The following is a 16044-nucleotide window of genomic DNA, read 5'->3' on the forward strand; positions in this document are numbered from 1 at the left end:
TTCATTTTTTTAAAGCCAGAGGAGCATTTATATGCAAGAGTCAGGCCAAGGTAGTAACTCTGTACAGGAGGCAGTGGGCCTCTTCATATTATCATGGGGTCTTTGAGTTGCTCACATGCCCTGGCTTGCTACATGGAATATTAATGATAAAGACAAGGAAGGGCATTCATCTTGCCTGATGTCTGATAAGTGTCTTTAGAACCACAGAAGGGTTCTATAACCAAAGACTTCCCACATTAACTCGTTGTATTGTCCCTTTTATCCAAAACTTGCCTCCTGCCTTTCATAACTGGTACCTCCCTGGAGGATAGATGGAGGGTAGAGGTAGAAAGGGACCTTTTTGCTACAAGTTTGATAACTTCTTCCATGCCTCATTAAACTCAGCAACTGCCTAACTTTTGACTTTGCATTTTAAAAATGAGATTTACACTAAATCCCTCACCCCCAGTGGAAACAGCTTTTTTTGTGACTCACCACTACCCCCGTATGCCCTAGGCTCATGATTTATGACCTATTGCTCTGCTTTGGGGAGTAAATTTTCACAGGTTGAGAGCCTTTCATTTCTCTTTTTCCTGCTGGGACCACTCCGAGTCTTGTCGCTGAGTAGAATTATATACAGTAGGTGAAACCTTTCTTCTTAGTTGGAGCTGTCTAACTAAAAAGTAAAAGGTAGAGATAGCATACTATTTAAGACCATTGACTCTGGATCCAGACTGCTGTTGTTTAAATCCTGACTCTGCCACTTACTAGCAGTCTGATCTTAGACAAGTTGCCTAACTTCTCTGTGCTACAATTTTCTCATCTGAAAAATGAGACTAATAATAATGTCTACCTTATAAGGTTCTTGTGAATATTTAGAATGGAACCTGGCATATATTGAGTGCTTGAACATTATTAGCTCTGTCTCTCCACTCAGTCTACTTCATTCTCCCCTCTAATTTTCCACTGATGACCCTCTGGGTATCGCTAAAGGAAAAAGGATACTGGGTCTTAACCATGATACTGGGTTCCTTCCATGAGTGTGGAACAGCACAGCAAAGAATTCTTTCCTTCAAAACACCAGCACACCATTAAGTGTGGCTGAACCCAGAGCATGGGTCTGAGTGTAAGTCCCACTTCCCAATAACCCCAAATCAAATTTACTTTCATGCCTGGCTCTTTGTGCTGCCAGCTTCCACCTGCTCTATGCTCATCTCTTAAAAGTGATTATCTGATGAAATTAATAAATGAGGATGAATCTGGTTTGGTTTTGTTTTGTTTTTTTCATTTTTCTCTGTTTAGTTTCAAAGAGGTTTGCAGTGGTGCTTTTAAGGGTTACTAGATCATGACTTCAGAGTTACTCTGAGGAAGGGACAGCATTGGCCACCTTTTACCATGGAACTGGAGACTCAGTAAGAAGAAATTGTTGCCCATGAGCAACAGGAGAAGCCAAGATAAAGCATTCTTCTCTTGTCTGATTTTTCTTCCTAAGCTCCCACCCACTGCAGAATTTTTCTAACTTTTAGATGAACCAATGGTAAACATAACATTTGTAGCCCAATGCCGTAAAAGGGGAAATGACAAGTCCAAAAATGTTTTGAAGATTCCCCCACTGCCAATAATACAGTTAACCTATAGGAAAATCCAACTACCCTTGCTAAAGTGTCCTAGTTGTTTTTCACGATGGTACTTTCTTCTGCTATCACCTCAGAGTAGAGGAACCATTTAAAACACAGTTAGCTATTGGAGATCACATGTGGAGACCCATCTGTTGCATGAGCAGTGCACCAACCACAAGGAATGACATTTGATGGACAAGCTAAATTGGCTTTCAAAAGCAAGGCTCCTGGCTTCGAGTTTAAGATGGCAGAGTAGGAAGATACTGAGCTCACCTCCTCTTGTTGAAACAAAACTACAACTACATACAGAACAGCTCTCTCTCAGAATGATCTGAAAACTAGCAGAACAAATTTTCTTGAACTACGGATATAAAGAAAAAGCGACATTGAAATGGGTAGGAGGGGGAGAGGCTAAGTCTAGTCAGGATCTACTCCCCCAATCCCTGTGCAGTGACCCACAAGTGGGAAGGATATCACAACCAGGGAAGTTGTCCTGAAGACTGAGGTGTCCAAGACCTAGTCTTGGGGACCTGCACTAGGAAAAGGAGCCCCGTAAAATCTGGCTTTGAAAACCAGTGGGGCTTACATCTGTGAGAGCCAAAGGGCTGTAGGAAACCCAGGCTGCAGTTTTTCTGAGTCCTGGCACAGAGACAGCAGTTTGAAAATCACCTAGATCATACATGAAGGTGATACATTGGCTAATTTTAGGGTGTGTGCTAGAGGGACAGGTATCTGTTGGAACTTTTCCCTGAGTCAGAGGGGCTGGCAGGCACCATTATTCCCCCTTTCTCTGACCTAACTGGTCGTCCACTGGCAGGTGCCACTTCTGACATTCTCCATTAACCTTGTTAACACTGTTCACCCTGGCATTTCCCTGAGGACCCATCCAAGCTAGCACCCCTCCAAAGTGGCTTTTGTCCTGCCACACTCAGTGGGTAGCCTCATTTGGGACCAGCACACAGCACTGTGTCTGCAACAGCGAGGCTGGGCCTCACAGCCAGCCACACTGAAGGACTGCCCTGCACACCAGTGAGCTTGCAACAGTTGTGGCCAGGCATCACAGCCAGTGGGCCAGGGACCAGCCTTGCCTCCTAGTGTGTACATAGAAGTTGTGGCCCAACCAGAAGAGGAGGCCATACTAGTCCACCCAGGGAACACTTCTGGAGCACCTGGCTCTGGTGACAAGGGGGAGTCCAACACCGGGCCTCACAGGACACCTTATAAATAAGGCCACTTTTTCAAGACCAGGAGATTAAGTGGACATACCTACTATAACAAGACAAACAGGCAAAATAAAAATAGAAAAGAATATGTTCCAAACAAACAAACAAAAATAAAACAGTACAAAACCACAGAAAAGAACTAAATGAAACTGAGGTAAGCTGTCTACTAGATAAAGTGTTCAAAGTAATAGTCATAAAGATGCTCATTAAACTTTTTAGACAAGTGGGTAAACTGAGAATTTCAAAAAAGAAAAAGATTATTTAAAAGGGCCTATGATAACTGAATAATATAACAACTAAAATGAAATATACACTACAGAAAAACAACAGCACAGGAAATCAATAGCAGATCAGATAATGCAGAAGAATGGACTAGCAATAGGAAGACAGGCTAGTGGCAATCACTGAATTGGGAGATCAAAAAGAAAAAAGAATTAAAGAGAATAACGATAGCATAAAGGACCTTTGGGACAACATCAAGTGTATAACATATGAATCATAGGGGGCCCAGAGGGCAGAGGGAGAGAAAGTGATGAAAAACCTATATGAAGAAATAATGGCTACAAACTTCCCTAACCTGGTGAAAGAAATAGACATCCAAGTTCAGGAAGCACAGAGATTCCCAAACAAGATGAACTCAGAGACCCACACTGAGACACATAATAATTAAATTGTTAAGATTTAAAGAAAGAATCTTAAAAGCAGCAAGAGAAAAACAACTAATTACCTACAAGAGAATGCCCATAAGGCTATAAGCTCACTTTTCAATAGAAACTTTACCAGAAGGGAATGGTGCAATATGTTCAACATGATGAAAAGGGAAAACCTACAACTAAGAATACTCTACCCAGCAAGGTTATCATTCAGAAATGAAGGAAAGATTAAGACTTTCCCAGATAAGCAAAAGTTGAAGAAGTTCATCACCACCAAACCAAAATTACAAGAAATATTGAAGGAAATTCTTTTAGTGGAAAAGAAAAGGCCAAAACTAAAAATAAGAGAATATAGGAAAGAAAAAATGTTACTTAGTAAAGGCAAACATAAAGCTACTAGACCAACCATGTATAAATCTAGTATGAAAACAATTAAAATGCCAATAAGTAAATACAAATCAATAATTAGTTTAAATGTAAATTGACTAAGTGCTCCATCGAAAAAACATAGGGTGACTGAATAGATTAAAAAAAAAAAAAAAAAAACCAACAAGACCCTTACATATGATGCCTACCTGAGACTCCAATTTGAAAGATACACACAGACTGAAAGTAAAGGGATGGAAAAGATATTTCATGAAAATAGATTTGAACAATAAGAAGCTTAGATAGCAATATTTACATCAGACAAAATAGACTTCAAAGCAATGGCTATAAGAAGAGATAAAGAAGGATCTAGCAATTCTACTTCTAGACAGTTATATTAAGAAAACAAAACATAAATTTGAAAAGATATGTGTACCCCTAGGTTCACTGCATCATTATTTGCAATGGCCAATATATGGAAGCAACGTAATATTCATTAAAAGATAAATGAATAAAGAAGAAGTGGATACACACACAAACACACATATTGGAACAGTACTCAAACATGAAAAAGAAATATTGCCATTTGCAAAAAAATGGGCAGATCTAGAGGGTATTATGCTAAGTGAAATAAGTCAGAGAAAGACAAATACTGTATTATTTGACTTATGTGTGGAATCCAAAAAACTAAAAAAAATGAACAAACAAAACAGACTCATAGATATAGAAAACCTGATAGTTGCCAAAGCGTTGAGTGATGGGGGTGTGGTCAAAAAGTGAAGGGGATTAAGAGGTATAAACTTATAATAAATAAGTCAATAACTTCAATAACTTTGTATGGTGACAGATAGTAGACTTTTGTGGTGGTCACTTTATAAGGTGTACAAATGTTAAATCTCACTGATATACACCTGAACTAATATAATATTGTATGTCAACTATACTTTAATTAAAAAGTGTTTAACATAGAGACTAAACTTAACAATTCAAAAGATCAACATAAGTAGGAGCTGGTTCTTTGAAAAGATAAACAAAATTGACAAGCCTTTAACCAGGCTCATCAAGAAAAAAAGAGAGAGGACACAAATAAATAAAATCAGAAACGAAAGAGGAGAAATCACAACCTATACCACAGAAATACAAAGCATTGTAAGAAATTATTATGAACAACTGTATGGCAAGAAATTTGACAAACTAGATGAAATGGACAAATTCCTGGAAACATACAGTCTTCCCAAACTGAATCAAGAAGAAGCAGAAAGCCTGAATAGACCAATAACAACCAGTGAAATTTAAGCAGTAATCAAAAAGCTTCCAGCACACAAAAGCCCTGTACCAGATGGCTTCACAGTTGAATTCTACAAAACATTTAGGAAAGAACTAACTCCTATCCTCCTCAGACTATTCCAAAAGATCCAAGAAGAGGGAAGACTCCCAAACTTGTTCTATGAAGCCAGTATTACCCTAATTCCAAAACCAGGTCAAGACACAACAAAGAAAGAAAACTACAGGCCAATATCACTGACGAACATAGATACTAAAATCCTCAACAGAATATTGGCAAACCGGATCCAGCAACACATTAGAAAGATCATACACCACGATCAAGTGGGATTCATCCCAGGGATGCAAGGATGGTTTAATATTCGCAAATCAATAAATGTTATACACCACATAAACAAAATGAAAGACAGAAACCACATGATCATATCAATAGATGCAGAAAAAGCATTTGATAAAGTACAACACCATTTACGATGAAAACTCTCAGCAAAATGGGAATAGAGAGAGGATACCTCAACATAATAAAGGCCATATATGAGAAACCTGAAGCCAACATCATACTCAATGGGCAAAAACTGAGAGCATTCCCCCTGAGGTCAGGAACAAGACAAGAATGTCCACTCGCTCCACTCCTATTCAACATAGTATTGGAAGTTCTAGCCACAGCAATCAAACAAGAAAGAGAAATAAAAGGCATCCAAATTGGAAAGGAAGTAAAACTGTCATTATTTGCAGATGACATGATAGTGTACATAGAAAACCCAATAGACTCCACAGAAAAAACTACTCGAACTAATAAATGAATTTGGCAAAATAGCAGGGTATAAAGTCAATATTCAGAAATGGAAGGCATTTCTGTACACCAACAATAAAATCTCAGAGATAGAAACTGAAAGAAAAATCCCATTTACCATAGCAACAAGAAAAATAAAGTACCTAGGAATAAACTTAACCAAGGAGGTAAAAGACCTGTACTCAGAAAGCTATATAACACTGAAGAAAGAAATTGAGGAAGATACAAATAAATGGAAGCATATACCATGCTCATGGATGGGAAGAATCAACATCATTAAAATGTCCATACTACCCAAAGCAATTTATAGATTCAATGCAATCCCTATTAAAATACCAATGACATTTTTCACAGACCTAGAACAAATACTTCAAAAATTTATATGGAACCAAAACAGAGTCCGAATAGCTACAGCAATTTTGAGGAAGAAGAACACAGTAGGAGGAATCACAATACCTGATATCAAACTATACTACAAGGTCACGGTAATGAAAACAGCCTGGTACTGGCATAAGAACAGACATATAAATCAATGAAACAGAATAGAGAGCCCAGAAATAAACCCAGGTCTATATGGTCAACTAATATTTGACAACAGGGGAAGGAACATTAAATGGAGTGAAAAGAGCCCCTTCAACAAATGGTGTTAGGAGAATTGGACAGGGACATGCAAAAAAAAAAAAAAAAAAAGAAAGAAAGAAACTAGACCACCAACTTACACCATACACCAGAATAAACTCAAAATGAATCAAAGACTTCAATGTAAGCTGTGATACCATAAAAGTCCTAGAGGAAAACATAGGCAGTAAAATTTCAGATATCTCACATAGCAACATTTTCACTGATATATCTCCTAAGGCAAGGGAAATAAAGAAAAGAATAAACTGGGACTACATCAAACTAAAAAGTTTCTGCTCAGCTAAAGAAAACATAAGCAAGATGAAAAGGAAACCAACCATATGGGAAAATATAGTTGCCAATGACATCTCAGACAAGGGATTGATCTCCAAAATATATAAAGAACTCATACGACTCAACACCAAGAAGACAGATGACCCAATTAAAAAATGAGCAAAAGACCTGAACAAACACTTCTCTATAGAGGACATACAGAGGGTCCAAAGACATATGAAAGAATGTTCAACATCACTAGCCATGAGAGAGATGCAAATAAAAACCACAATGAGATACTACCTCACACCAGTCAGAATGGCCATCATCAGCAAATCAACAAACAACTTGTGCTGGAGAGGATGCAGAGTAATGGGAACCCTGGTCCATTGCTGGTGGGAATGCAGACTGGTGCAGCCACTATGGAAAGGAGTTTGGAATTTCCTCAAAAAACTAAAAATGGAACTACCCTTTGAACCAGCAATTCCACTGCTAGGATTATATACGAAAAATCCTGAAACACCAATTCAAAAGAACCTATGCACCCCTATGTTCATAGCAGCACCATTTACAATAGCCAAGTGCTGGAAACAACCTAAGTGCCCATCTGTAGTTGAGTGGATCAAAAAAGTATTGTACATTTACACAATGGAGTACTATTGTAGCAGAAAGAAGGAACTTCTACAATTTGCAACAACATGGATGGAACTAGAGAGAATTATGCTTAGCGAAATAAGACAGGCAACAAAAGAAAAATACCGTATGCTGTCGCCTATTACAGGAAACTAATGAACAACACAAACAAATGAGCAAAATTGTACCAGAGGTATGTAAACAAGAAGTAGACTAACAGTAACTAGGGGAGAGGCGCGAGGGAGAGAAGGGGGTAGGAAGGGTAAGGGTCTAGTCAAAGAACATGTATAAATGACCCACGAAATGGACAACTGAGTGGGGACTAAATGTTAAAGAAGGAGGGGACAGGGTGCAAGGAAGCAAGAAGGGGAAAGAAAGTGAGACAACTGTAATGGATAAACAAACAAAAAAAATTTTACTGGGGGAAAAATGAAAATATGAAGAATGGAAATGCCAGTTCAGTGAATATTAGAAGGACAAGGATTTTTCTTCACACTGTATATTTTTCACCCTATCTGATCCCTCCAGAGTTTGGTATTCTAAAGAAGTAAGTAACAACGTAAGTTTTCTTTGCATAAAACTAATAAGATCAGTTGTTAATAGAGGTTTCTTTTTTTGACCAAGACTTTGACTGGAGTGTCATGCCTAAAGGAGACATGCTCGGGCTCTGGTTGTTACCAAAAAGCCCTGAGGAACTGGGAATGACTTTCGAAGGTAATAAAAGCCCACGAGATAAAAGGTCTGGTACCATGGTTGGTTGTGCGGTCCAAAGCAATCTTTCCAGGGAAGGAATGAAGGTTGTTTCCCTGAAATATAGCTAGAAGGGACCTTAAGGCACAATGGAAAACCAGAAGGACTTGAAAAAGACAGGTGTGTACAGGCAAGGCTGAAAGCCAGGTATGTGGCTCAGCTTCTGTGCCCTGAAGGGCAGACTGAAGGTCACCCTAAATGTTCCTTGCATAAGTTCCAGCAAAGCAGAACTAAAGATCATAAGTGATCATTTGCTGCTCTTGTTGTTTTTATGCAAATGAACAGGATAAATTAAAAATGGACTTAATGCAGTTCCTTTAATGACAAGGAGGGTAATCTTAGGGAGAAAAATCATTATTCAAGGAAAATCATAATGATCAGTGGTAGACTATACACCAGTGCAGCTAACCGTCCTTAAAGTTTCTTTTCATTTAAAATATGTTTTCACTTGAAAGTTAAACTATGTCTGTGGTAGCATCAAAGATATTTAATTTACAGGCAAGAAGAATGTCAAATGCCTTGCAACTGGGTGTCTTTCCAATAGACAGTCTTACAGATTTAGAGACTTGTTTGTGGGTTATGTTACATAAATTAACATGTGTTTTCTGTTTTCAAAGGGCATAAGCCTGTGATCTCATTACCTGAGTGATTATCTGTACATATAGGCCTCACTTAATCCTGTCTGCAGCGCTGCCTCCTGAGACTCAACGGTTTGGCTGAACTAAGTGGCTGTGTTGGTGAAAATGGGGTGGTCTGTGGGCTTCACTTTAAAACTGGTTCTTCTTTTCTATCCTAATGGCTTGGATAGAAAGGGCCCAGAGGTCTGAGAGGGGGGAAACCTAAAATATTTCCCTCAGCCCAAACTAAGTATAATGGGCAAAAGGGTTTTGGACAGATGAGATATGTCTGGCACACCTTCCTCCAAAGAAGCCCCCTTTTTTTTCCCTAATGTGGGACATTGAAAAATTAATCCCTGCCTTTTGTCATCTAGTAGTTATGGATTGAATGATGTCTTTTAACCCTTCTGCCAAATCTGTTGCTCCCAGAATACAACAAGGATGCCAGCCTGTTAAACCAAGCAAGCCGTTGTCTGGGGACAGCCAACTGACCTGGAGTCTGCACGATCCTTCCCCATGTGGGAAAGGCACCCTCCCCTCCACGTCCCCCACTCTTATTAGGCATTTCTGGACTCAAGAGTAGGTAGGACGACGACCATGTCCAGTTTGAAGCAGTTAGAGAAGCTTGAGACCTTTGCCCATTGTCCTTTATAAGATTATAAAGGATCTTAATATCTCAGAGGGAGGGATTGTTATTTTTTATTGTTAAAATAATTAATTAATCATTTATTTATTTTAAAAAAAGAAGAAGAATATATGAAAGGGTGAAGTGGGAGAGCTTGTATGTACAAACCATGGGCATGGATTTGGTGGGGGATATCTGGGGGAGGGCGGGTGCTGGATGTTGGGGAGCAAAGGGGAAAAATTGGAATTATTGTAACAATATAACCAATAAAATATAATTTTTTAAAAAAGTGTTACATTCCAGAATGAAATTAGACATGAGGCCAATGTTTTGTTTGCTCTCTTTAAAATTTGTTTTAAAATACCCAAGGTTGTTTATGCCTTACTTGAGAAAGAAGTACCCCATGCCATAAAAATTTACTATCTGTATTTGGAATAAAGTAACTGGGAACTGGGATTGGGTAATTACCCAGGTCTTGTTCATGAACTTGTTCATTTTCTTGTGCAAAAAGAAGAGAAGACCCACTATAATGACTCTGTTCATTTTGGATAGGAAGGAATTGCTGTGGTCTGACTATGATGGGTAGAATAAGCTTCTCATTGTTGTTCTGGTTGCAGGTGGTTCAGTGTTGCCAGGTTTCCCCTTCAAGCCTGGCAGTCCATTGACTCCAGGTAGTCCTTCAATAAACCCTATACATATTGCAACACAATCAACCTCAAACTGTTGTTCGAAGTACTAATCTAAATGTTTATGTATATCTGATAAGCCCCAAATGTAGAAGGGAGTCACAAAGAATAGTGGCTTATAAAATGGCTGGACAATATTATTAAATGCTGACTAATGTTAAAAAAACAAAAACAAAACACAGCCAGTTACTGAATGGATTTAGGATTTATTTACCGGGATGACTTTAAAGAGCTGGAAGAGGCCCAGGATAAGAAAGGAAGACCTTCTATCCCAACCCACTGCCCCGGGCCTCTCCCAAGTCCCTATCTAGCTTCTTATACTCCTCCAGTGCTATCTTAAGCAAAGACTTACTTAGGGAAGCTATTATATGGCCCTAAAAAGGTGCCTGGAAATGTCCCAGGATTGCTGACCTCAGCTACCTCAGAGACCTGTCCCTAGAATTGTGGGAAATTATCTCCTCCTTTTATTAAGCCCCAGCTTCACCCAACTAAGGGAGATTTTCCCTTGATCTCAATCATACCCTGACTCAAGTTTACTCGCATACGTCCTTTTGTTGCTTGTGTTGGGTCAACTCCTGATTGCTCAGTAGGTAGTCATCAATAAATGTGAAGATTTCCTCTGGAGTGACAGGTTCTATGTAGCGTTCCCGGTCAATCCCTTGCTTGTCAATCAACACCATGTTGAAGTAGGAGCGAGTAAGGTGATGGAAGTGCCTAGAGAAAGGAACCCAGGGAGGTATGAGATTTTGTCTGGGCTTCATCCCACCAGGCTCTACTACCTTCTGACGTCGCAGCTCCACTGATGAACTAATTCCTTCCCCAACCAATTCCTTGTCCCCATCCTCTTCACTACCTATCTCATGCCCCATTGTTTTTCTCTGCTTGGACCCTAGACTTGCTGCCCTCATATGTCTAGCTCTGCTAGGCTGTCCCTCCCTCTCTCCAGATGGAGCAGCTACATTACTACTAGGAAGTGTTTCCCTCATAGGCCCCCTTGAGCAAGGCTACCACATAGAGCAATGCAGGCTACATGGAATAACTCCAGAAAGCACCAGTTGCATGCATTATGATGTGACTAGCATTTTCTAGAGTCAAGCTGGCCATACTTGCACAAACATACATGGAAGCTCTGAGGTCAATCAATATCATCTGGTGAACTCTTCTGTCTGTAGCTGCATGTCTATAGTCTCATTCTTCTGAGTGTTTCTCAGTCTCTACCCTACGTGGGACTAAATCTTTTTGTCCCTACTGAGAATGAGACCTAGAAGCAGGTAGTGTATCTGGAACAGAGAGCAGCAGTGGTTTTATTAGCGCTAGGTATATGTGAAGGCATTGGAAGTGTGATATGGATATGTAATGAGAAAAGTCAATTTCTACCACCTGTCACCTATAGTCTGTTCTTCCCCCAAGGTTAGATTGGTATGATTCAGATTTTACTGCCTAGTTGAGAGTGAAGGAAAATAGATTAGGCCATGAGGCAACATGATCAGAGTCATGTTTAGGTCTGTGTCTTAGTCCTGGCTGTGTTTCGAGTCACATGAGGTTCTTCATTAAAAAAAAAAAAAAAAAAAAAAAAGAAAAAAAGAGCACAATCCTGAAGTGGTTTGGGATGGGGTATGGTCATCTGTATTTTAAGCTCCATCCCCATTTGATTCTGATGTTCTGCCATTCTCTGTTTAAAAAAAAAAAATTATTTAATATATTGACTTATGAGGGAGGGGAGAGAAACATCGATTTGTTGTTCCATTTACTTACATATTCATTGGTTGATTCTTTTAAAATTTAGTTTAATTTTTAAGATTTTATTTATTATTTTTAGAGATGGAGGTGTGGGGGGGAAAGAGAGGAAGAGAAACATTGTTGTGAGAGAGAAACATCAATTGGCTGCCTCTCACTTGCATCCTGACTGGAGACTAGAACCAGACCTGCAATTCAGGCATGTGCTCTGACCAGGAATCCAAGCAGTGACCTTTTGCTTAATGGGACAATGCCCAATCAACTGAACCACACCAGTCAGGACCATTGGTTGATTATTATATGTGCCCTGACTGGGGGTTGAACCCGCAACCTTAGCATATTGGGACAATGCTCTAACCAACTGAGCTACCCGGTCAGGGCCAACTGTTCTTAACTAATACACCCAAAGAGTTCAAACACAAAGAGTGCCTCAAGAGAGTAGTGTAGCTGATTCTCCCACAACCCTCGTGTTGCCAGTATTTCAGCTAGAGTTTCTGCCCACCCCTTCCCTGTGCCCTCCAGGCTTGACCTGAGCTCCTCGATGATGTTGGCTGACAGCTGTTGTTCCCTGATGCGCCCCACTTCCTGAGGTGGCTGCCCCACCAGCTCAATAATAGTCACGTGCCGCAAGTCCAGTCCACAGGTAGATTGCTGGGAGGGGAGAAAAGGTTTGATGGAATAGTCTCTCAGATTCAAACCTAAAACTACTTAGCTGATTCTTCCTGAGACTACCTAGAGGCAATGTGTGAGAAAGGAGGGGGGGTTCTCTCCCAACTATCACATGATGAAGTCTACAACCTCTTCCCTCTGTCATTCCTGATGTACTTGCCCTAACAGTGCTTCCTTTATTCCAAGAAAGTGTATGAAACTGGTTACAATGTGTGGGGTAGAAAAGAGAAATGTAATTTATGAGTTGCAGGAACATAATCTCCTCTTAAGTTTGCATAGGTTTTTGTTTTTCTTTAAATAATTTATTTATTTATTTGTTTGTTTGTTTATTTATTTTTAGAGAGAGGGAAAAGGAGAAAGAGAGGGAGAGAATCATCACTGTGTGGTTGCCTCTCACTTGCGCCCCCAACTGGGGACCTGACGTGCAACCTAGTCGTGTGCCCTGAGAATCGAACCAGCGACACTTGGTTCAAAGACCGACGCTCAATCCACTGAGCCACAGCAGTCAGGGCTTTGCATAGGTTTTAAAATATGTAGATTATTATTTTTTTAATTGGGATGCTCATTGATGTATAGCATTATTTTCAGGTACATAACATAATCAACCAAAATTTTATATATCAAAATCATCACCACAATAAGTCTAGTTAACATCCATCACCACACAGTTATAAGTTTTTTCTTGTGATGAGAACTGTTAAGATCTATTCTCTTAGTAACTTTCAAATATATAATACAGTATTATTAACTATAGTCACCCTGCTCTACATTATATAATTAGAACTTATTTATATTACAATTAGAAGCTACATAGGTTCTTTTTCATTTTTACAATTTTTTTATTTGAGAGAGAAATAGAGGAAGAGAGAAATTGACTTGTTGTTCTACTTATTTATGCATCCATTGATTGATTCTTATATGTGCCCTGACTGGGAATTAAACCCACAACCTTGGAGTATTGTGATGATGCTCTAACCAACTGAGCTACCTGATCAGACCACTTTATAGATTTTCTATTGAGACATGATAATAATGGCTATTATTTAATGAACAAATATGCCTAATGCTTTGCAGGCATAATTTAAGTTAATCCTCATAATACCCCTAACAATGCAGATGTTATTCTTACTCTGTAGAGCAAAAAGTAACTTGTCCAAATTTGCATGACAATAACATGCTGAGCTAAGATTTAAATTTAGGGCTGCTACTGCCTGCCCAAGTGTGTGCTCCTTACCACTAGGCTACATCTCTGTCTCAAGGATTTCTGCAAAATTGTCCAGTGCTCTTTTCATTACCCTTTGTCGCCTTCTTCACACTAGGCAGAATACCATGCAATCTTACCCTGGCTATTGTCCCGTGTGTCCTGTCGGGTTATCTTTGAGACAGTTACCTGGAGCAAGGTTTAAAGCCTCAGTGAACACTCCCTGGTGCCCTATCCCTTGTCTAACCTTTGGGTTACTTCTCTAGTCCTGAGCTTCAGAGTCACTTGTCCTCATTGGCAAATTCCAGTTCTTGTTATTGCTTTCTGTTCAAGCTGAGGTATTGCATTTGTTTGCCTTTTGGTGTGTGTGTGTCTGGGGGGATTTCTAGAGAAACTAGATCTGTTTTGGTATAGATAACCAGTGTCATGCCTTTAAAAAAAAATGTTTTATTATGCTGTTACAGTTGTTCCAATTTCCCTTCCCTCTGCTCCCCTCCACCCAGTGACCCCCTTCCCTCCAGTTGTCCCCCACTTTTAGTCCGTGTCCATTGGTCATGCATATAGTTCTTCTCAACATCTTCCTGTCTATTCCATTCCCTCCTACTATGCTTCTTAATTCCTATACCATCTCCTTCCCTCTACCCCTTCCCCCTCCCTGCTGACCTCCAGTATGTTCCCCATACCTATAGTTCTTTCTCCACTCTTGTTGCCTATTTAGTTTGCCTTTGTTTCAATTCCCTAGCTTCTGTTGTTGGTTGTTGTGATGCAGTTTTCATTTTAATGTTCATAGCTTTGATGTCCCTCTTCTAAACCAGTCCCTTTAACATCTCATATAACAGTGGTTTGGATCTAATGAACTCCTTCAGTTTTATTTTGTCCTGGAAACACTTGCTCTGCCTTTCTATTCTGAATGACAGTTTCACTGGATAGAGTATCTGTGACTGTAGGTTTTTGATTTTCATTACTTTGAATATTTCTTGCCAGTCCCTTCTTGCCTGCAGGGTCTCTTTTGAGAAATCAGCTGATAGTTTAATTGGGACCCCTTTGTACATAATTCTTTTCTTCTCTCTTCCTGCTTTTAAGATTCTCTCTTTATCTTTAATTTTTGACAATTTGATTATAATGTGTCTTGGAGTGGTTCTCCCTGGGTGCAGTTTTTCTGGAACTCTCTGTGCTTCCTGGACCTGTAAGTCTATTTCTTTCCCCAAGTTCAGGAAGTTCTGCTTCATTATTTTTTCACATAATTTTTCAATTTCTAGTTCTTCCTCTTCGCCCTCTGGCAATCCTATAATCTGAATGTTCGATCTCTTAGCTGTCCCAGAGGTTTCTGATCCTCCCCTCGCTTTCCTTACTTTTTGTTTCCTCTTTCTGCACTGTTTGACTGTTTGTTCCTTCTCTATGTTCCGGTTTGTTGATTTGATCTCTGGATTTTATTTCCTCATCACTGGTCTCGTATGTGTTTTCATTCATTTCAGTATGGGTGGCTTTCTTTCCTTCCCTGTCCTGTTCCAAATATTTTGTTAATTCTGTAAGCCACCTTATAACAATAGCTCTAAACTGAGCCTCTGAAAGGTTTCTTATTTGTTCATATGTCAGGTTCTTCATCTGCTGCCTGGTGAGCTGTGTCACCAGGATTTCAATTGTTGTCTCCTTCATTTTGACAGATTTGTGTTTTGCTTTGCTTCCTGGGCCGGCTGTGGGGGGCGGATCCCTGTGTACTCAGCAACCAACGGCGATCCCAACCTTTTTCGCTGTGCTGTGGCACTTTGTGTGGGGGCGGGGATCCAAGATGGATTCCTGCTGTTATTCTTTGCTGGGAGACCAGGATCCATCTTCCCACCCTCTGGGCCTCACCATCCAATGCAGTGAGGGGCTGCCTTTCCCCGCGTTGTGGTTGAGAGCTGCTGGGGCTCGACTGCACCCGGGATCACTCCCCCTGCTGCTCTCCCTGCTGCTACCGCAAACAGCACTGCCCGACCTTTCTGTTCTGGTTCCGATTTCGCCCCTCCTACCCGTCCAGGCGAGCACCGCTGGTTTATAACTTCATACGTTGGGCTTCCATGTAGTTTTATTTTCTGGAATTACTGGTTATCTTTTGTTTTGAGGTAGTTGTATTCCTTTCTAGTTGTAGAGGGAGACTGAGTGTGTCAGTCTAAGCCTCCATCTTGGCTGGAACTCCAATGTCATGCTTTTGATAAAGCTGCTTCCATTATGGGCCTCTAAATATTGACTTGACAACTTGTTAGATTCAACTTTTAGAAAACCTCTAAATAGCTTCCTCTTTTACCTGAGTGTCCGTCCCCTTTTGCAGCCCTTCT

The 16044-nt window shown here is 40.0% G+C and overlaps 1 protein-coding gene across 3 annotated transcripts in view; it reads right to left on the reverse strand.

Annotated features, from left to right (window-relative positions):
• Positions 1 to 10318: 10318 nt before the first annotated feature.
• SRPX2 (sushi repeat containing protein X-linked 2) overlaps positions 10319 to 16044 on the reverse strand; it is a 44012-nt gene continuing 38286 nt past the window's right edge. For 2 of the 3 annotated variants that reach the window (XM_090264338.1, XM_090264337.1), the window contains 2 exons: positions 12386 to 12507; positions 10319 to 10833 (listed from right to left, as the gene is read on the reverse strand). In XM_090264338.1, the coding sequence (XP_090120464.1) occupies positions 10653 to 10833; positions 12386 to 12507 (303 nt within the window). In that variant the 3' untranslated portion in view covers positions 10319 to 10652. The remainder of the gene's footprint in view (positions 10834 to 12385; positions 12508 to 16044) is intronic. The other variant, XM_090264339.1, reaches the window with a different exon arrangement.

Source organism: Furipterus horrens, unplaced genomic scaffold (assembly GCF_987537825.1).
Source record: "Furipterus horrens unplaced genomic scaffold, mFurHor1.1.pri manual_scaffold_17, whole genome shotgun sequence".
Lineage (NCBI taxonomy): Eukaryota > Metazoa > Chordata > Mammalia > Chiroptera > Furipteridae > Furipterus > Furipterus horrens.